Raw genomic sequence first — 21241 nt, 5'->3', positions numbered from 1 at the left:
GACTGCGGGAACCATCAAAGGGCATTTCTCAGAGCGTAATTTTGTTTTTGATTTCGGTGGCAGCATTTTTACGTGATTCCAGTGAAAGTCACATGAAATTTTGTCAATTTAAATAGAAGTCGCAGATTTCTACCAGAAACAAAGAAAACTCATGCTACGCTTACGGGGTTTGGGTAATAATGCTGCCACCGAAATAAAAAAAGTTGAAACGCTCTGAGAAATGAGAAATTTGAAGCGTGCGAGGCTGTCACATCACGGCCTTACCGCCTGTGTAGACTGAGCCTTAAAATTACAGATGCTTCGTGCTATCTGACACAAGATGGCGTTGTATTTTACCATGAAGTTCCAAGAAAAACGCCTTTATTTGACATGACATGAGGTCAATTTAGTTTCTAATCTGTGACTTGCTGACTTGACCTACTTGTCATGTCATACTAATTTTATCGGTGTTTTTGTTGAAAATATTAAACATAAGTTCTAGTGCTATGTCTTAATTTCAATGGATTATTGTTCTCACAATTCTACTGCAATGGAGCAGTCTGATATTGGATTAAACCTGCATTGTTTGGGGTGTTTTGCTTCGAAAGAAGAGAAGTCACTTTACTGCCTAAATCTACAGAATTCAGTTTTCAAAATAGTTATACAGGTATTTTTACTTTTACCCTTTCGATAAATATAAATAATCATATTTTTAAGGCCTCAATAGCCCTTGGATGTCAGATTTTAACACATTGTTTTGAACTTTAAACAATATAAACATGTCATTCTAAAAAGTTCTGAAAAAGCCATTGTGTAATATTGTCTCTAAATATTATGTACTTTTCAGGCTGAATGTTTATACCTTTGCTATCTGTGCAAGCGGGCCTTGCAGAAAGCAGAGATGTTCATAAGAAATGTACAAAATAACAATATTCTACTTCAAAATATGCAAGGGGTAAGAAAGTATTAGTTGAAGTTACTTTAATATTGGCTATATTTAGTTTATTATGTTTGTTTCTTATAAGTTTGTGTTCAAAAAGTCTTGATTTAATAATATATTACAATACAAGTGCAGAAAAGAGGAAATTCGAAACAAGTGATTAATCAAAAAATAACCAAAGGGAGAGATTTAAATCGACTTAAGATACGGATTGCCTCGCACGTGTATCGTACGACGTTATTCAATACATATGGCCCTTTAAAGTTTGAACTTGACAAGGAATATACTACTTTGCCATTTAGTGCGGAAATAAATACCGTTGTACCACAGAATATATTACAAGTACAGAAGGCTCACTCCTATGATGTTCACAAAATGCCGCCTTTCTAAATTCTTACCTACATTAACAAACGGACTGCACGCCATGCGAAGGTTGTCACCACTGAATGGGCTGCAAACTCTCGGCCGCCGACATTGTACTTGTAGCGTGGCGATATAATTGTAGATTGAGCCGCCCCTGCTTTAACCTAAATATTATAGTATTTTTTTTTACCTTTTTAGATGGAAAATTCCACTCTACAGTCAGCTCGAACACATACCGGTCCGTATCAGCTATCTTCAGTGAGACTCGACATTATTGAAGTAGGGTTTGAGCCAGAAGAGGAAAAGGATCAGAAAAACGTCTATGATGATGTAAAACTAGAGATGAAGGAGGATAGTGCACCAGATCATTATCAAGATGATAATAGTGAGTAAAACTGTGTAAAAAACATTAAAATACATATTTCATACATATTTTTAAATGGAACTAACCTAACCACAAAATTAAAATTATGAAAAAACCCCCGACCGCGACACAGTGGACAGATTTTCATGAAACATGGCTAAGAACATTCCCGACTAACTCAGCTTTCAGATAAAAAAAACTAAATCTAAATTGGTTCATCCGTTCGGGAGCTACGATGCCACAGACAGACACACACACAGACAAACAGACTGACAGACACGTCAAACTTAGAACACCCCATCGTTTTTACGTCGGGGGTTAAAAAATAGTAAGTCTTATTGCTAGATGTCACTATACACCCCCATAAGGCGTTTAGGAATTTAGGGAAAGGCATGGAAAAATTCGCACAGATCCATCAGGCCTCTGTGGCTCAGTTTGTCAGAGTAGCTACACCAGCAATGCAGAAGGTCGCAGGTTTGAGTCCTGCCGGAGGTGCAGAGATGTTAACTATTTGAAATAAAAGCATTTCAAATAGAAATACAAAATACAAAATACCTATTTTGTATTTGGTATTTTAAATACTTAAATACAAAATGCTTTTTGTCACTTTTTGACGTAAGGTAGATGGTAGGTACCGAGCGCGTATTCTATTTTTGCTTTGTCTAAGTTATGTACTGACCGGAATAACACGTTCGGAACGGCTTAATTTAATGTTTTACAAAATTCGATAAATAGTAAGCGATTTGTTGCATTGCAAGATCCTAAAGCACCCTGACCGTGAACATCGAAAAATCGGGGAAAATCCATAACGATTCCTATACCTAATGACTAATGTAATGACTGTAGGCATTTCTATTTAGTACAGCTGTAATATATGCTTAATTAATATTACTATTGTTTTAGGATTTTTTTTTTATATTTCATACATATTGAAATATATTTATAATACAATATTAAAGTAAAAGACATAAAGACAGTCAATTCTTGGCTTCCCTTTTTAACGTGTTAATTTTATAGAGCCAGGTTTCTGGGCTCTGGCGATTCTGTGTTTTAAACACATCTTTAAAATAAAAGTTTTACCTTATGTCAAAAAAGTATTTTATTTGAATAAAGGTATTTTGAAAATACCTATTTTGCATTTTGTATTTCAAATACCTTTTTGTAAAACTATTTTGTATTTTTATTTGAAATAGGTAAAAAACCAAAGTATTTGCATTTTGTATTTAAATACATTGCACTACCTATTTTTTAACATCTCTGCGGAGGTGTGAATTTTTCAATTTTTCCTTTAATTGAACAATATGTAGTATTGATGTTGTCAATGTACAGTGAACTGCAATAGTGCATGGCGAATTTATCAATGAATGCATTCATAATTTCTCCATGCAATTTTACAGTTCACTGTACATTGTTTTGTCAACAAGTAAAAGTATGTAATAATCATTAAATAAATGTCATATACAAAGAAAAAGTGACCAAAGCCTCCAGTGCTCCGAGCTGGAATCGAACCAGCGTACTCCGCTTACCGGGCGAATAACAACACAAAAATAACAAAAAACAAGTTAAAATATTTTCTATGAAAGTAATTTAATTTGTTCTTAGAGTATGTAATAATGTTTAAAGTTGCATGCCATTACTGTAAAAATAAATATTTTCAGGCAGTCAAGAGTCATTTGACAAGGAAAGTTCATTACCCTTAAATGTATTATTAAAAGAAGAAAAGGAGGTAGTAAAAACCCCCAAGGAAAGAAGCCCGAAGAAGACACCCAGGAAATATAAGAAGAGAAAGAAGAAGAATGATGAAGAAGAAGATGGTAAGAAAGAACACACAACATTTAAAATAACCTAACCACAAAATTTAAATTTTGAAAAAGCCCCCAACCGCGACATAGTAGACCGATTTTCATGAAACATGGCTAAGAACACTCCCGACTAATTCAGCTTTCAAACAATAAAAACTAAATCGAAATCGGTTCATCCGTTCGAGAGCTACATTGCCACAGACAGACACACACACAGACAGATAGACAAACAGACAGACAGACATACACACAGACAGACACGTCAAACTTATAACACCCCTTCGTTTTTACGTCGGGGGTTAAAAATGCTATGAAGTCTTATCTCAGTGTTACTATTCTAAGGAATTTTGAACTTATCCCAAGGTTTAAAATATCTATAATATATAATATAATATTTGCTTGCTTATGTAAATTACAAAGTCACATTTTGCAACATAATTTGTAAGTAGAGAGTCTACATACAGACTTATCTAGATTTCCGGGATTTTTATATTATAACTTGATTTTTTATATTATTATCTTGCTACCCAATATACACTGAAATATGCATTTTGGTAATGGAATCTCAACGTTAATATAAAAATTAAAAAGAAATAATGTAAGTAGCATTAGTAGTAATTTAATTAGTAATTTATTTAATTTAAATTACTACTACTTAGGAAAACTATGAATGGTGGACGGCACGAGGTTACCCTTGTAACTACCCTAACTTGATTTTATTAATTTCAGAATTAGCCATAATACCCTTCGAAATAACCCGTGAGCAGTGTTTTGAGGAGCGCGCGCGCATGGCGCTAGACCAACGATACTTGGCTTCCACTTACAAGTGCACGGACTGCGTCAAAGGATTCAATTATAAAGATAGCTTTGATAAACATATGGAGAAACATAGTGAGGTGAGCCACGTTTAATTTGACAGGTTCTATCTGTCGTTATCCATTGTCATTGTTTATAAAAACAATAAAAAGCAATGGTCCCAAGTGGGACCCTTGAGGTGCTCCTGAAGTTAAAGTTACACAAGTATATAATATTCTGTTGACTGTTACAATTTGGGTCCTGCTATTTAAATAGGAACATATCCAGGTGAACAGATTACCTTGTATCTGATTTGTATGTGAGCTTGTCACAAAGAATATTATGGTCCAGTTTATCAAAGGCCTTAGAGAAATCTGAGTAGAGAGCAAAATTTTGACTAATCTTATGAAGAGATACTTCTACATATAAATGTACACGTTGACGTAGTTTTTGTCTGTCACCCTTCGTCCATTTTCACATTATCCGATCCGATATCAGATGTCGGAAGGATTTCAATAGAAAAAATCCAAGATGGTGCCTGTAATGTATGGGATATCGGTCCGACATCCGATATAGGATCGGATAATGTGAAAACGCACTTCAGGTAGGAAATTGATAGAAACAATAAAATGTATTATTTTCAGAGTAATGGAAATTATGAATGCGACGTATGCAAGCAGAGAATGAGCACAGAAGAAAAATTTGTCGGACATAAGAAATACCATGAAAAGTAAGAGCCTATTTTATTAATTTTACAGTATAGTCAACCAATTGGAACCCTAGGCCACTGTAGAACTATGACATAGTGACGTTATAAATCAAATTGTAAGAAATCTCTTACTGCTTGTCATTTTGACATGGATGTGCCGCTTACTGCTTGTCATTTTGACATGGATTTTGCCGAATACGAATATTCGACCGAACATTCGGTTCAGATCTTACCGAACCGAACATTCGGCCGAATATTCGGTGCGTTATATTTTTAAAGCTGATGTAGAATTTAAAACATTTAAACGAATGGTAATGAATACATAATGTTACTAGTGTTACTACGGCGCCTACTGTTCTTATCAATAGATGGATATTTAAAATTTTGTTTTTTCTTGACCTATATGTTTGTTATAAAATACAAAATGTTATTGATATTGTTAAGCACATATTTAGCTCTATTTTTGTAGATCTTTGGAATGCTGAAACAGGATGGCATTATCCAATGAATTATGAAACAACTTACGATATTTACCACTTTGTTTATTCGGTAAATATTCGGCAATTTAACCGAACTATTCGGCCGAATACGAACATTGGCAAAGTTGCCGAATATGCCGAATATTCGGCCCATCTCTATTCCAATTGGTTCACTGTACATATGATGTGTTCGTAAAGTAGTATCTTTCTTGTCAGGTCTAATCTTTAAAGAGCCATATGTATTGAAAAACAACGTACGATGCTCGTGTCGAATTAAAATACTCCCTTCGTCAAACCACGCAGGCCATGCGCGGATCCGGGGGGGGGGGGGGGTCATGGGGGTCACCCTCTGGAGCCTGGGTTGGCCATACAAATAGACCACGTGACCCCCCCCCTGGGGCCTGGGCCTTTGCCACGTGACGTTTTCGCACTGTTGGTAAGTACGATTGGGGACGCCACGAGTATTTTTGACTCAGTTAAACACCGTTGCAATAATACTTTTTCGACGACCATGCACTTAGTTTTTAATAGTTTTCTACAATAACTTTCGTGAAATTCACACTGTTTCTGCTGTATTTTGCACTGCCGTGACAGCGCAGCTGCACGCGCGCAGTATCGTTATAACGATGCGTTGCCATGTTTACAGAGAGCAAACAATGCGTTTTCAATTTTTTCGTTACTGCGCGCGTGCGCGTGAAGCCGGCGGTCGCTTTCTTTGTGGAATAGACTTTTATGTAGGGGTTTAAAGATCTGTAAATGACGAATAACAGTTTGGGAGTAGAAAAAACATCACATTTATAACAATTTGTTGTATAACAGGCGTTACCGCTGCCCCGTATGCGGCATGACCCGCGCTAGTCGAGTATTGGTCAAGGACCACTATTCTGCCTTCCACTCCTCCCACCAGACTAGGCACAACTGCCCACACTGCGAGAAAACTTTTACGTAAGTAATAATAAACCTATTTTACGTGTTCTAGATACTATAACATTTTGATGTTAAAAAAATGATTTTGGCCACTTCCAGCCTGCGAAACAGTGCCATCTAGTTTTAAGCCTAAAAGGCCCATATATTTCAGAGGTATGGTTTTTTGTATGGGCTTTGTTTGTCCCGGTATTATATGGTCCTTGCCCATACTGATGATTTTGATTTATACCTTTATTTTTCATTTCAGCCGTAAGCTAGCATGGCGTAAGCACGTGTCTAGCGTGCACGGTCGCGCGAGGGAAACGTGCCAGTATTGTAAGAAGACTTACGCTAACAAGGACGCTCTAAGATCGCATATAAACCTGTAAGTATATCTAATACTAGCTTTTACCCGCGGCTTCGCCCGCGTACTAATCTAATCTTGTTTTCCCACAAACTTTGGACCCCCATTTTACCCCCTTAGGAGGTGAATTCTAAAAAATCTTTTCTTAGTGCTCCTCTACACCTTATAAGGAACCTACGTGCCAAATTTGGAATCTCTAGGACCAGCGGTTTCGGCTGTGTGTTGATATGTCAGTCAGTCAGTCAGTCAGTTTCTTCACACGCGCGCACACACTCTCATCCTATTTTCTTGCATTTATATAAAATTTTACTTTAGTTGTAGGTGAGATATATATAAATATATATTTTTTTCAAAATGTGTAAAATATTGTAACCTTACACCTTATTGTAAACGGGAAGAAACTGGCTCTTGAGACACAGGGAGACCTACTTTGAGAGCCAGGGACCAATATTGTATATACACGTAACCTTATAGTTGCAATAAAGATTTTTTTTTTCTTTTATATTTTTTCAGTCGACACCCAATAGAGGGCACCACTCGACCAATAATCAAGTCCCACATTTGTCAAGACTGCGGCAAGGCGTTTAGAAGTCCTTCGTTACTCAAGATTCACAGTGTCAAGCATTCTAATAACAAGGATTATTACTGTGTCGAGTGTGACAAGTAAGTGTCGAGTGTGACAAGTAAAGTTTCGAGTGTGACAAGTAAAGTTTTGAGTGTAACAAATAAGTTTCGACTGTGACAAGATTGCGTAACGCCGTCAGAAATCTTTTAGATAAGTTACTTAAGATATACTTATAGCATTCTATTAACAAGGATTGTTACTGTGTCGAGCGTGACAATGAGTTTCGAGTGTGAGAAGTAAAGTTTCGAGTGTGTCAAATAAGTTTCGACTGTGACAAGATTGCGTAACGCCGTCAGAAGTCTTTTAGGTAAGTTACTTAAGATATACTTATAGCATTCTATTACCAAGGATTGTTACTGTGTCGAGCGTGACAATGAGTTTCGAGTGTGAGAAGTAAAGTTTCGAGTGTGACAAATAAGTTTCGACTGTGACAAGATTGCGTAACGCCGTCAGAAGTTTTTTAGATAAGTTACTTAAGATTTTTAGATTAACAAGGAGTTACGAGTGTGAGAAGTAAAGTTTCGAGTGTGACAAATAAGTTTTAAGATATACGACGACCGGTCTGGCTCAGTCGGTAGTGACCCTGCCTGCTAAGCCGCGGTCCCGGGTTCGAATCCCGGTAAGGGCATTTATTCGCGTGATGAGCACAGATATTTGTTCCTGAGTCATGGATGTTTTCTATGTATATAAGTATGTATTTATCTATTTAAGTATGTATATCGTCGCTTAGCACCCACAGTACAAGCTTTGCTTAGTTTGGGACTAAGTTGATCTGTGTAAGGTATCCCCAATATATAAAAAAAATAGTTATAGCATTTTATTAACAAGGATTGTTACTGTGTCGAGCGTGACAAGTATAGGTGTAGTGTGACAAGACTGTGGCGAGTCGTTTAGGAGTCCTTCTTTACTGAAGATACACAGTATCAAGCATTCTAATAACAAGGATTATTACTGTGTCGAGTGTGACAACTTGACAAGTAAGTGTTGACTGTGACATGCTAAGACATGACAAGTGTCTTTTAAAAAAGAGCCCCTTCGTTTTCTTTGATTGGTATTTTTAAACTCCGACGCAAAAACGACGGGGTGTTATAAGTTTGACGTGTCTGTCTGTCTGTCCGTCTGTCTGTCTGTCTGTCTGTCTGTGTGTGTGTATGTCTGTGGCATCGTAGCTCCCGAACGGATGAACCGATTTAGGTTTAGTTTTTTTGTCTGAAAGCTGAGTTAGTCGGGAGTGTTCTTAGCACAGATGTCATATATACCATACTTAGATCAAGCAAACGTATCTACTTAGCGTGTCAAATGAACTCAGTGAAATCCACTGACTTGTCCGTCTTTAATCGCAGCTTGCAGCTTTCGGGCGTCAATTTTTGTAAGTTGAAGTCAATCAAAACATAAAAAATGCCTCTTTACGTGATATTCAATTGCAACAACACAAAAATTATGAACAATCAAGAGCCTGAGACATATTTAAAATTACAGGCAAGAAACAACTTCAGTACAAAATTTGACACGCTCGGCCCCTATACAAATAGATGAACTTGTTTCTTCTATATAAATAAAGTTCTGAGGTTCTTAGCCATGTTCCATGAAAATCGGTCTACTATGTCACGGTCGGGTGTTTTTCCAAAATTTTAATTTTGTGGTTAGGTTAGTTATGATTGTACACTATTTGAAATGGTAAATAATTTGTTACAGAATTTTAACAGCGTATTTCATTTGCAGGAGTTTCAAAACGTCCACGATACTGAAACATCACTTGAAGACTGCGTCAGTTCACGTCAACTACGTTGATTTACCGTAAGTATTTTTTTACAACTTACACGGTTCAACCTAGCCCCAAACTAAAATAAAATAAAAAAATAAAAATAAATAAAAATCATTTATTTCAGACTCAGGGTCCATAGATGGTTAGTAGAACATTACAACTCTAAAGAACTAATATTAGTGTTAGTAAGACATTTACCTAATGCTAAGACTTAAAAAACTAAAACAATTCATACTTAAAACCTACATAGCGACAGCAAAACTAAGCAGAGCTTTTACTGTGGGAGCTAGGCGACGATATAAATACTTATGTAAATACATACATACATATATACATACACCATGTTTTTATTGAATTCCGTTAACTTCGGCATATGGTTAGGTCCATTATAGGGAACAGAATAGCATAATTTGTTTTTTTTTAATTAATTTCATTTATTTTAGCATACATAAGCATTACAGTGCGCCAAAGCGCTTATATACTAGTCACCTCAACACTAAAAATATATTATTATTCATTAATTATCACAAAATTCAATGTCAAGTTCATTATAATATAAAGAGTACGTCGCAGACGTCGCATCGGACCGATAGATGGCGCCATCGTTCGTTGTAAGTCGCTCCGGCGTCTCACCGCCGCGATGTTGGTAGTCCCGTTTTTCCCCACCTGCAACACAAGGCCCCCCGCGCCCCGACTCGCCACCAGCCACCCTCATTGTTGAGGAGAAGTGCCGACGGTATATTAAGCCTACCAGGAAGGCATCACTCAGACCTCGGATATACCAGGCAAAATAATACAAATTTTATTGGAAGGTAAAATTTTTATATTATTTGTGCCGTTTGTATATCCGAGGTCTTTATAGAGACCTGTTTATTATCTCCTGGTGGCGAGTCAGCTGGCGCGCAACCCTTTGGTAGCCCTATTGGCATAGCATAGAAGAATAAGTGAATCAGTTGAACCGATTTGACAGATGTATCAGTCGAAATAGCCTTCGATCCGCGAATATCTCGGTGCCAGAAACGCATAAAGAGATTTTCGTGATGACGTTTAGCTTTAGTCAGCGAATAGTTAGAGAAATGACATTATTATACATCGCAGATCAAAACCAAAAAAAGATGTAGGCGAGGCTGACTTGAACAAGATACAAAAACCTTAGATACACTATTATTATTAACAGACACGTTATTTTATCAGGTTATAAACCCAATTTCAGACACAAAGTGTGGAAATTAACTGTAAAAGTAGTGTAACTATCTGTACTGTAGCAGGGTAACGTAATTGATACTGCTTTTGTCAACCCTTCGTAAAAATTATCTAAATCAATATTAGCTTTGATATGACTATTTAAAGTCCAACGTCTTACGTCCATATCAAACACAGAAAAAGGTCATCACTCACGCGCCCAAGGGCTATTTGTTACAATACTGGTATTTTCGATCAGACTATTTCGCGTCAAGCGAGCGCGGTTGCAAGCGAGACTCCTGAACTCTGAACTCTTTTTAGTGAGGGCATTTGAGGATACCGATCGCTCGGTAAAACTAGCCTAGAAGATGAAAAGTACGAGCGCTGTCGATTGCAACTACACTGAACGGAGGTATCAGTCGATTTCTTTAAGTCAGTCATTGACTCTTAGGGTAATCCATTACCTAATCCAAAACCCGATGCGACGGATTTCTACTTCGTGCAATGAAGGTCGACAGAGTAGACTGAGAGGTGGAGACGTCCGTGTCGCATCGCTGGTGGTTGCTGAACACGTCGTGGTAGCAGGTCAAGGGGTGAATTTAACACCGCCACACATGCGCGCTTTAAGAGCGTAGGCGGAGCGCAATAATGGCGGTGCACCGCACTAACGCTGGCGTTGCGCCCAGTGGGCGCTAGCGGGAACGAACGAGCGCTGATAGCGAGCGCAACGCGCGCGGGACGCGAGCGGAATGCACGCGCATTCAGCGCGCTGATAGCGTAGCGTTAGCGAAGCGGAATGCGCTTTATGTGTGGCGGAGGCTTAATACGTACCGTTGTACGGCGTAATGCAGGGCTCTCGCAGACGAAGAGGTACGATGACGGGCGAAGCAGAAGAAGGCGAGGTCACCGAAGGTCACTTACTTGGCTCCCAGGGGGTGCATACTGACCTCGTACGACAGTCTGTTGGAGTCAGCAGTTACTGTCGTAGTTACTCGTAACAGAAGAGATGTAGTCCTGCCATCGTACAGCATAACATAACATACAACTGAACTGTGCATAGCATATAGTGCTATGCGAACCTTAATCCGACTGCATGTCACTTCAGTCGCCAGCGCCACCGCCTGTTGAAGATTATTCTCCATCGGAAGAGCTTTAGTTCGTACAATGTTCCGATTATTGAAGGTCTTATCGGGCTGCAGATGCAAGCAAAACAGGGGCGATTGGCCTACAGCTATCGGCAGCTGTACGAGGTAATGCTGGAAACTACAGCGGTGCAACCTTCCTCTGTAGACCACGAAAGTTGTGAAATTTATGAAATCAGGTTCTACGATCGAATCAAGCACTATATCAATTGAGTATAGTCGAGCCAGATGATAACTACTGAAGTACTCCTGAGTTCCTGGCCCCTTTCGCTTTGAGCTGGAATCTGAAGTTCACTAAGGCGAAGCAGGTTTATTTTTCCCAATTTGTTTATTAGAGGCTCGGCGAATAAGTTAATCTCTCGAATGGACAGGGGGCGCCACAAGCCTCCGGGAAATCATCGTGTACTTGGAACCCCGCGGCCAGATTGCCGATCGGTTTTGGTGTCCGCCCGGTAAACAGACGCACGCTCAGGATGCAGGACGCTGGCTCGAATTCAGATCTGGACATTCTGAAAGGGATTTTTTTTTTTTTTTTTTTTTTTTTTCGCAAACCTTTACGATGTCTTTGACCTACACAATGAGCGATGTACAGGAATCACAGGGTCTTCTCGCGAGGCGCCTCTCCGATTAGATAGCTCGCGAACATCGTCAGGACACCCTCGCAGCAGTGCGGCTCCTCGTCCGGTTATTGACGTCTTACCTCGTTCAACTATGGGTGTCCAAACCACGTTAGGACGTAGCATCTTTAGAATTTATCTGTTCTCACTTCGGCGACGGAGGAGTCCTTGGTCAAAATAGAGTGTAAATACAGTCGTACTTCACGGGAACTGGAAAGAGAAGAGTGGATACCATAGTGTACGGGATGTCAGCTGATAGCGGCGCCCGGCGTCACATTGGAGGGTAGTATCAGCCTGGTCAGCAACAGAGTCTGCAACGATACCGTAGCAGACGGAGCCTGGATAGTCGTGGTCGTGGCACCATTGTAGGGGAAGACAGTGTTCGCGGTGAGCGTGACATCTTAGGCGCGACGGGCGTTATCAGCGTGGCGGCTAGCAGCACCAAGGGCCCACATCAGCAATCTTACCAGCTTGTCACTGCAGCAGACGCTGTTATGTTCGGCGGTGAGATTGAGACGGCCGTCGTCAGCTCGAAAGGCGTCTCGATGCCCTGTCGCGTCACGCAGTATCGTGCTCGGTGGCCTTCTCGAGGTGGCCGCCGTCAGCGCGGGAGGCACCGGTGCAAGCGTGGCAGTCAGCTACATCGGTGAACAGCATCAACAGAGTTCGCGGCGTCGTCACGGCAAACGCGGCAGGAAAATTAGCGACGCCTTCGCGGTAGCCGCAGTATTGCGCTCGGTGGCGCGATGAAGGTCGCCGCGTCTACAATCTTACCTCGTGCGATAGAGGCGACATCAAGGCGCCAGCATGAGCGTGTCGGCCGACGACACCGGTGGAAAACTTCAAGTAGCTTGCGGCGTTGTCACGGCAGACGCAGCAGAAGGATTGCGACGCCTGTGCAGCGGTTAACAGTATTACGCTCCGCATCACCACTGAGGCGCCAGCATAAGCGTGGCGGCCAGCAATACTGGTGGACAGCTTCGGCAGGGTCGCGTCTCGCGTCGTTGTCACGGCATATGAACGCTCTACATCACCATCGAGGCGCCAGCATAAGCGTGGCGGCCAGCGATACTGGTGGACAGCTTCAGCAGGATCGCGGCGTTGTCACGGCAGATGAGCTCGCTGCATCACCATAGAGGCGCCAGCATAAGCGTGGCGGCCAGCGATACTGGTGGACAGCTACAGCAGGTCAGCAGGATCGCGGCGTTGTCACGGCAGACGAACGCTCTGCATCACCATCGAGGCGCCAGCATAAGCGTGGCGGCCAGCGATATTGGTGGACAGCTTCAGCAGGCTCGCGGCGTTGTCAAGGCAGACGCACGCTCTGCATCACCATCGAGGCGCCAGCATAAGCGTGGCGGCCAGCGATACTGGTGGACAGCTTCAGCAGGATCGCGGTGTTGTCACGGCAGACGAACGCTCTGCATCGTCACCATCGAGGCGCCAGCATAAGCGTGGCGGCCAGCGATACTGGTGGACAGCTTCAGCAGGATCGCGGCGTGGTCACGGCAGACGAACGCTCTGCATCACCATCGAGGCGCCAGCATAAGCGTGGCGGCCAGCGATACTGGTGGACAGCTTCAGCAGGATCGCGGCGTTGTCACGGCAGACGAACGCTCTGCATCACCATCGAGGCGCCAGCATAAGCGTGGCGGCCAGCGATACTGGTGGACAGCTTCAGCAGGCTCGCGGCGTTGTGGCGGGGGCAGAAGGTGGCCGCGCTGGTAGCCTGCGTATTGACGACTGACGACTGATCACTAACGGCACGGCGCTCGCGTCGGGGCAGCAGCAGACATACTTACAGCGTCGCACGCGACGCCTATGCGGCGGCCACAACGTTGTTCGGCGGCACCGCAGAGATGGCCAACGTTAACGAGGAGGCAACTTCTACGTAACCTCGGCGGCGCCGACGCGCGGACAACACTGCCGCGGTCAGCGGCGCTATCGCAGCGCTACAGTAAGTTTCGGCGTCGACACGTGGCTTGGGGCCTCCGCACCGAATCGGAATTCTTTCTAAAATAATATGAATCCGCTCACCCATTCGTCGGAGAAATTCAAACCTCCTTGGAGCGCGGTATTCCTCCACCGCGCCCTCCGCCGCCGCCGCCGCAGCCCGCAGGTCGCGCAGCCCGCGGTCGCGAAGCACGTGGTCCCCGGAGCACGTGGTCCCCGGCGGAGCAACTTACCTACGTTACCGCTTATATTCTCGCGCGAAACTTTTAATACGCGGATAACACTTCCTACTTTAGTCTCGGAAATGCGAATAGTTTAAAAAGAAAACTGATTAACGGTAACGATTTTTGCAGCATGGAACTTTCTTACAAAAAAGTGGGTAGAATCATAAAGCACCGCTCGTTCATTTCTATAGTGAGAACCTCGAAAGACGAGTAATGATCGCTAGCGAGGCATAATATATCTCATTATTCAAGACGAACGAGCGTAAATTAAAAGGGAAGAAAGAATTGACGGATGAAATTGAAAAATTTCATAATTCCGAAACGTTATAAGCCACTTTTTTAAATAAACACACGAATAACTCTGGTTTGACCAGAAATAGAAACTAAAAGATTAATTTCGAGACACCATGCTGTAAAAATGTTCGAACGGAATACGCGACAACCGGTCACTTCGGCGTTCGACGAAACAATGAGGGTGGCTGGTGGCGAGTCGGGGCGCGGGGGGCCTTGTGTTGCAGGTGGGGAAAAACGGGACTACCAACATCGCGGCGGTGAGACGCCGGAGCGACTTACAACGAACGATGGCGCCATCTATCGGTCCGATGCGACGTCTGCGACGTACTCTCTCTATAAAGACCTCGGATATACAAACGGCACAAATAATATAAAGTTACTAAAATAATACAAATTTATTTCTAAAATAGGAATATCACATCTAACATTAATATATAGGTACATTATTTGGTAAATATAATTTCAATTATTTAAATTACGACCGGTCTGGCTCAGTCGGTAGTGACCCTGCCTACTAAGCCGCGGTCCTGGGTTCGAATCCCGGTAAGGACATTTGTTTGTGTGACGAGCACAGATATTTGTTCCTGGGTCATGGATGTTTTCTATGTATATAAGTATGTATTTATCTATATAAGTATGTATATCGTCACTTAGCACCCATAGTACAAGCTTTGCTTAGTTTGGGGCTAGGTTGATCAGTGTAAGGTGTCCCCAATATTTATTTATTTATTGTTTCCTATAATGGACCTAACTGTATGCCGAAGTTAACGGAATTCAATAAAAACACGATGTATATATTTTATTTTTATTAGAATCATCCATGACTCAGGAACAAATAAACGTGTTTATCACACAATTAAATGCTTTAATATCTTTTGATTTATTTTTAAATACCTAAAGATACAGACTAAGACACAACCGAAGTTGCTATAAATACCAGTGAACGAAAAAACAAATAAATACTCTTATTTTAAATATTGTATATTTACAGTTTGGCCTGTGAACACTGTGGGAAACGGTTTGCAATCCGTCGGGACTTAGAGCAACATATCAACAGAGTACATCTCAATATAAAACCCTTCCAGTGCGATCGCTGTGAAAAGGTGAGATAATATCTTCATTGATAAGATAAGTTAAATATAAAACCATTTAGGTGTGATCGCTGTAAAAATATTCTAACCTGCCAAAAGTCAAGTCAATGTCGTCGGTAGAAATACGCTCAATTTTTTCAACGAAATCGATCCTCAAGGATCCTTGATCCTCTGTTCACATGACTTTTTCAGTACAGATGGTGCTTGTTTTACGCACTAGTGCGAGAAGTGGTTCATTTATGTCAGGTCGAAACTTCGGAGGACCATCTGTACTGAAAAACGTCGTACGATACACGTGCGAAAAGGAAATTCGTAACTCGTGTCGATATAAAACACTACCTTCGGTCGTGTTTTAATTTATAGCCATTCATTTCGAACTTGCTCTTTTTTGCACTTGTATCGTAATGTACTATTATATGTAGAGTTAGTTTTTTTGTCACGATTATTTCCATTTGAGACGATACAGGAGGGGTCAATTCTCCATATAAACGCTCTCGACTATTTGCTCCCTGATTTTTGAAGATAGAGCAATGATTTTTTCAACACAGATTTTTATCTGTGTCGGACCGTTTTAAATGTTTTGATATTTTTATTTTCAAAGACGCTTGAGCCAAGCAAAAGTTTCCAAAAACGGCCTTTTTCATTATGGCGCAAAAAAGGTGTGATACTCAAGATTGGTAACAATTAGCCAAAAAAACTAGACGGTCCGACACAGATTATTTCATTGTTATTCAGATTTTCAAATTTCGTTACGATTGATTTAGTTCTGACGGAGGAAACAGTCGAGAGCGGAACCTCGATTTAAAAAAAAAATTAAAAAAAAAAAATCTTTATTGCCACATCTTAATACTAAGTATACACAACATTACATTATACATACATTTTAAAGTTTTTTTCGCAATATCTTTTAACAGAGTTGTTCTTAATGGACAATTTTGTTTAGATAAATCTAGTTAATAACACTAGTATATTAAACTAGAATTTCCAAATTGAAAGGGGGGGCTCCTTTCCATTTTGGCATTTTCGCTCCTGTAGCGTCTTAATCGTTTTCTTTGTACTTCCATTACCCTCTAATAGGGTTGTAAATAGAAAAAAAACCAAATGTTTTTTTTCAGAATTGTGAAAAAAAACATGAAAAAAAACCGAGCACCATGGTTTTTTTTCTAAATATGGTTTTTTTTCAGATGAACAAATAATACGACAATAACGGTTTTTCGTGAGTTGTAACGTGTTTCAATAACAATAACGTACATTTTAATTCAATTAACATTCAGTATACAAACGTTTATTGGGGAATCCCCGATGTTGCGTGTAGCGTGGAGAGGCGGTGGTGTTGCCAACAGTAAATAGTGATAACTATCAACTACAGATTTCGTAAATGTTACTTTTATATGACCAGAAATTAAAGTATTTGATTAAATTCGTTTAATAGTTAACATTAAGTCTAAAAAACCGTATAAAAGTATTAACTATTTTGCAAATTTTGAGATTTCGTACTTTAGAAAAAAAACATACTCCAGAAAAAAAACTGTTTTTTTTCACGGTTTTTTTTTCATGTTTTTTGTCAAGCCAGAAAAAAAACCGTTTTTTTGCAACCCTACCCTCTAACTTCCTTATTCATAAACGTACACTAAAGTTATCAAGCCGATTTCGTTTGTCCCTGTCTATCACACTAATACGTCGGAAAGAGACATACATACATACAATCACGCCTGTTTCCCAGAGGGGTAGGCAGAGATCACGGATTTCCATTTACTACGATCCTGACAAATCACTTTCGCTTCACACTTTCACTTACACGCTCGTCGGTTTCGAGTAATGTTTCTCCGACGCCAAACGAAAGCGATACGCCGCTGGCTCGCAATACGCAAGCGCGTCGGTTTCGTGAGTTTCGTGAGCGATTGTGCCATTCGGCTAGCCCTTTTTGCAATATTTCCCCGATTTGAACAAGAAAAGTTCGCCTAGGTCTTCCACTTCCAACTGACCCTTCCACTTTTTTTTTCATATACTTTCTTCGTAAAAGAGACAAACGAACTTTATCGACTTGATAACTTTAGTGTACGTTTATGAATAAGGGGGTAAATGTGTATGTATGTGTCCAGGCATACGTGAATGTGTGGTCTCTGAACGAGCACCGTCGGATCGCCCACGAGGGGTTCAAGCGCCCGCTCAAGTTCCCATGCTCCATGTGTGATAAAGTCTTCGATGTGAGTACATTAGACTTAACTTTAAAATGCAGAACAATTTGTATACTTAATTACGTACATGGTGTTTTAATCCCTAAATCAAAAAATATAGGTACAGACGTCAGTTCGAATCCGGCCTTCGCCACTGGTGGTGTCCGTCATTTTTTCTTTATATATATGACATTTTATTTCGATTTTTAATATAAATAATAGGCTAGTTTCCTACTAGTCAAATCAGCTTCTTTTTATGAACTGTCAAAACGATCTGCTAATATGGAATTACTATGAAATACTGAGGAGTGACGTCACGGTCAATTCATTTACTTTATATCTCTCTCTCTGACTTATAAAATATAAATTATGTTTAAAAATAACTACTGTCCATATTTTTCTTCTAATTTCGTGGTGCTTTATTTCGTGCACTGCATAAAATATTTTTCCCCTCACTAGCTCGGAAACACGTGTTTTGTCCTTTAATACCAGCGGGTAAAAACGCATTTTATCCACTAGCGGGTAAAGTAATTTGACCTTGAATAAAGTTAAATTAACTGCTTTAAAATTGATAAAAGTAGGTGAATCTAGTAATAGTTCAGGATTCTATTCTCGAACCACTCGCTTCGCTCGTGGTTCAACTATAGAATCCTTTCACTTGCTCGTTTTTCAATTCCACACTCGACGTTAAAATACAACTTTGCCCCCTTGTATAACAAATAACTATTTCCCCTCACTAGCTCGGAAACACGTGTTTTGTCCTTTAATACCAGTGGGTAAAAACGCATTTTATCCACTAGTGGGTAAAGTAATTTGACCTTGAATAAAGTCAAATTAACTGCTTTAAAATTGATAAAAGTAGGTGAATCTAGTAATAAAGATGATTTACCACCTGTGAAACTACTGGAAGCAGTGATAAACGCATTTTTTGCGTTGTAGTTTTCTCGCTATAGTGAGGGGAAAAGTTTTGTGTTACACTCGGGTGCAAATGTATTTTACTTCTCGTGTGTTAAAAAACTCGCAAGTTCAGATTCTATTCTCGACTCGCTTCGCTCGTGGTTCAACTATAGAATCCTTTCACTTGCTCGTTTTTCAATTCCACACTCGACGTTAAAATACAACTTTGCCCCCTTGTATAACAAATAACTATTATTTTAAGTATAGGAAACTACCCTATTGTCGACAGAGCAACAACATCCTCAAAGATCACATCCGCACCCACACGGGCGAGCGCCCCTTCCAGTGCAGCCGCTGCCCCGCGCAGTTCCGCCAGCCAGCACTCTGGGGACTCATGTCAAACTTGTGCATCTCAAGCTGACTAGAGACGGCAGGCCCAAGGCTTTGGCTGCCAAATCTCAGTACTTCAGCCAAGATAATCAAACTACCACAATAGAATCGAGCCAATATACAGGAGACACATCACAAGCTAACTAGGGATGACCTATTGACCACCCAGCAAATACAAGCCACGTCAGAGCCGTCTAATATAGTTAATGTATCTCATACTAACTTTAGAGACGGCATACCTAAAGATATTGGGGACATCTCAAACATAATTCACTCAAAGGCTAATATTGTCAATTGTAACGTTTAACAATGCAGCCGCTGCCCCATGCCAGCACTCTGGGGACTCATGTCAAACTTGTTCATCTCAAGCTGACTAGAGATGGCAGGCCCAAGGCTTTGGCTGCAAATCTCAGTATTTCAGCCAAGATATAAATAACCCAGGCCAAAATACAACACAATCAGGGCCATAGCCTGATAAGTGATAACACAGTGTCTCAAATTAAAGACGGCATGCGCACTGGCATGACTAGGGATGGCAGGCCCAAGGCTTTGGCTGCCAAATCTCAGTACTTCAGCCAAGATAATCAAACTACCACAGTAGAATCGAGCCAATATACAGGAGACACATCACAAGCTAACTAGGGATGACCTATTGACCACCCAGCAAATACAAGGCACATCAAAGCCGTCTAATATATTGATAACACAGTTCATGTATCTCAAACTAACTTTAGAGACGGCATACCTAAAGATATTGGGGACATCTCAAATATAATTCACTCAAAGGCTATTTAATATTGTCCATTGTAACGTTTAACAATGCCAGGCCAGCACTCGACACGCATGTCAAACTTGTTCATCTCAAGCTGACTAGAGATGGCAGGCCCAAGGCTTTGGCTGTCAAATCTCAGTATTTCAGCCAAGATATAAATAACCCAGGCCAAAATACAACACAATCAGGGCCATACCCTGATAAGTGATAACACAGTGTCTCAAATTAAAAACGGCATGCTATGAAGACAAACCAAGAACATTATTTTATGTAATAAACTAAATTCAGGCTAAAATATCTGTAGAATAAGCGTTCCCTCTGGGAACACATGTCAAACTTGTACACTTAAAACTGACTAGAGATGGCAGGCCAAAGGCTTTGGCTGCCAAATCTCTGTATTTCAGCCAAGATGTGACTGAATCAGGGTCATATTCTGATAATACACAAGCTCATGCACCTCAAAGTAACTAAAAATAGTATAAGTACTTAAGGATTTGTCTGACAAATATTCAGTGACCACGCCTTTAGCTCAGAAATTCGCCTAAAAAACGGGGTGTTAAAACGTACTGTCTGTCTGCCGACGGTCTGTTTGTCAAAATTCTGTGTGTGTGTTTGTCATGGAAACCGAACGGATGAACTTTCCATTTACTTTTTATGGACAATTGTATGGGTGAAACTTTCCATTTCATGAAAATCGGTAAATTCACTTTATTTTTCGTGAAAGTTTCGGGGAAATTTTCAAGAAATTTAAGATTTTTTTGGAAAGTTTCCGCAACTTGCACATCACTAGTCAGACCAATATACTGTGGACAAACAAGTGACAACTAGATCGAAAACCACACTCTAAAATTTCTAGAAATGTACCTAATATTTCATAAAAACAAGTGATATAAGATATTGATGCATGATGTTGATGTTATTGTTTAATGGTTTGGTGTAACCAAACTGAATCTTATACTTTTAAACGAGCAATTCTTGTATATTTATTTATTTATTTATATATATATTTATTTACACTGACGATCTCGGAAACCGCTCTAACGATTTCGCAGAAATTTGTTATGTGGGGGTTTTTGGGGGTGAAAAATCGGTCTAACTTATCCTTAGGTCCCGGAAAACGCGAATTTTCGAGTTTTCATGCGTTTTTCTTCGCGCGCCATCTCGTGTGCAGTAGTTGTACTGTTAAGACAGAATTCTTTCGGTCGATGTAAGTACTATTTATTGCAAACACTAGATGGCGACACAGGTCAAGGCTAAAACGAATAGAAAAATACAGTATTTGAGTTTTTGTGGCGAAATGCGCGCCATCTCGTGTGGAGTAGTTGTGTTGTTAAGGCTGAGAATTCTTTCGCTCGATGTAGGTACTATTCATTTTTGAACTAGATGGCAACACATGTCAAGGATACGAAAC

The 21241-nt window shown here is 40.5% G+C and overlaps 1 protein-coding gene across 3 annotated transcripts; it reads left to right on the top strand.

The window, feature by feature from the left end:
• The first annotated feature begins 422 nt into the window (after positions 1-422).
• LOC125237465 (oocyte zinc finger protein XlCOF6-like) lies at positions 423-19254 on the top strand. Of its 3 annotated transcripts, XM_048144565.1 has the most exons (13): positions 423-646; positions 827-934; positions 1481-1667; positions 3305-3460; positions 4178-4344; positions 4888-4973; positions 6251-6376; positions 6606-6722; positions 7215-7364; positions 9049-9123; positions 15495-15606; positions 17697-17801; positions 18958-19254. In XM_048144565.1, the coding sequence occupies exons 1-13, from the start codon at positions 500-502 to the stop codon at positions 19087-19089; spliced, it is 1668 nt and encodes a 555-aa protein (XP_048000522.1). In that variant the 5' UTR covers positions 423-499; the 3' UTR covers positions 19090-19254. The 3 variants fall into 3 exon arrangements, with proteins under 3 accessions (XP_048000522.1, XP_048000523.1, XP_048000524.1); XM_048144566.1 differs by lacking the exon at positions 827-934; XM_048144567.1 differs by lacking the exon at positions 7215-7364.
• The last annotated feature ends 1987 nt before the right edge of the window (positions 19255-21241 follow it).

The sequence above is a fragment of the Leguminivora glycinivorella genome, chromosome 21, assembly GCF_023078275.1.
Source record: "Leguminivora glycinivorella isolate SPB_JAAS2020 chromosome 21, LegGlyc_1.1, whole genome shotgun sequence".
In the NCBI taxonomy this organism is placed as follows: domain Eukaryota; kingdom Metazoa; phylum Arthropoda; class Insecta; order Lepidoptera; family Tortricidae; genus Leguminivora; species Leguminivora glycinivorella.
Note: the sequence above shows the minus strand (reverse complement) of the source record. Positions and strands in the feature narration are given on the sequence as shown.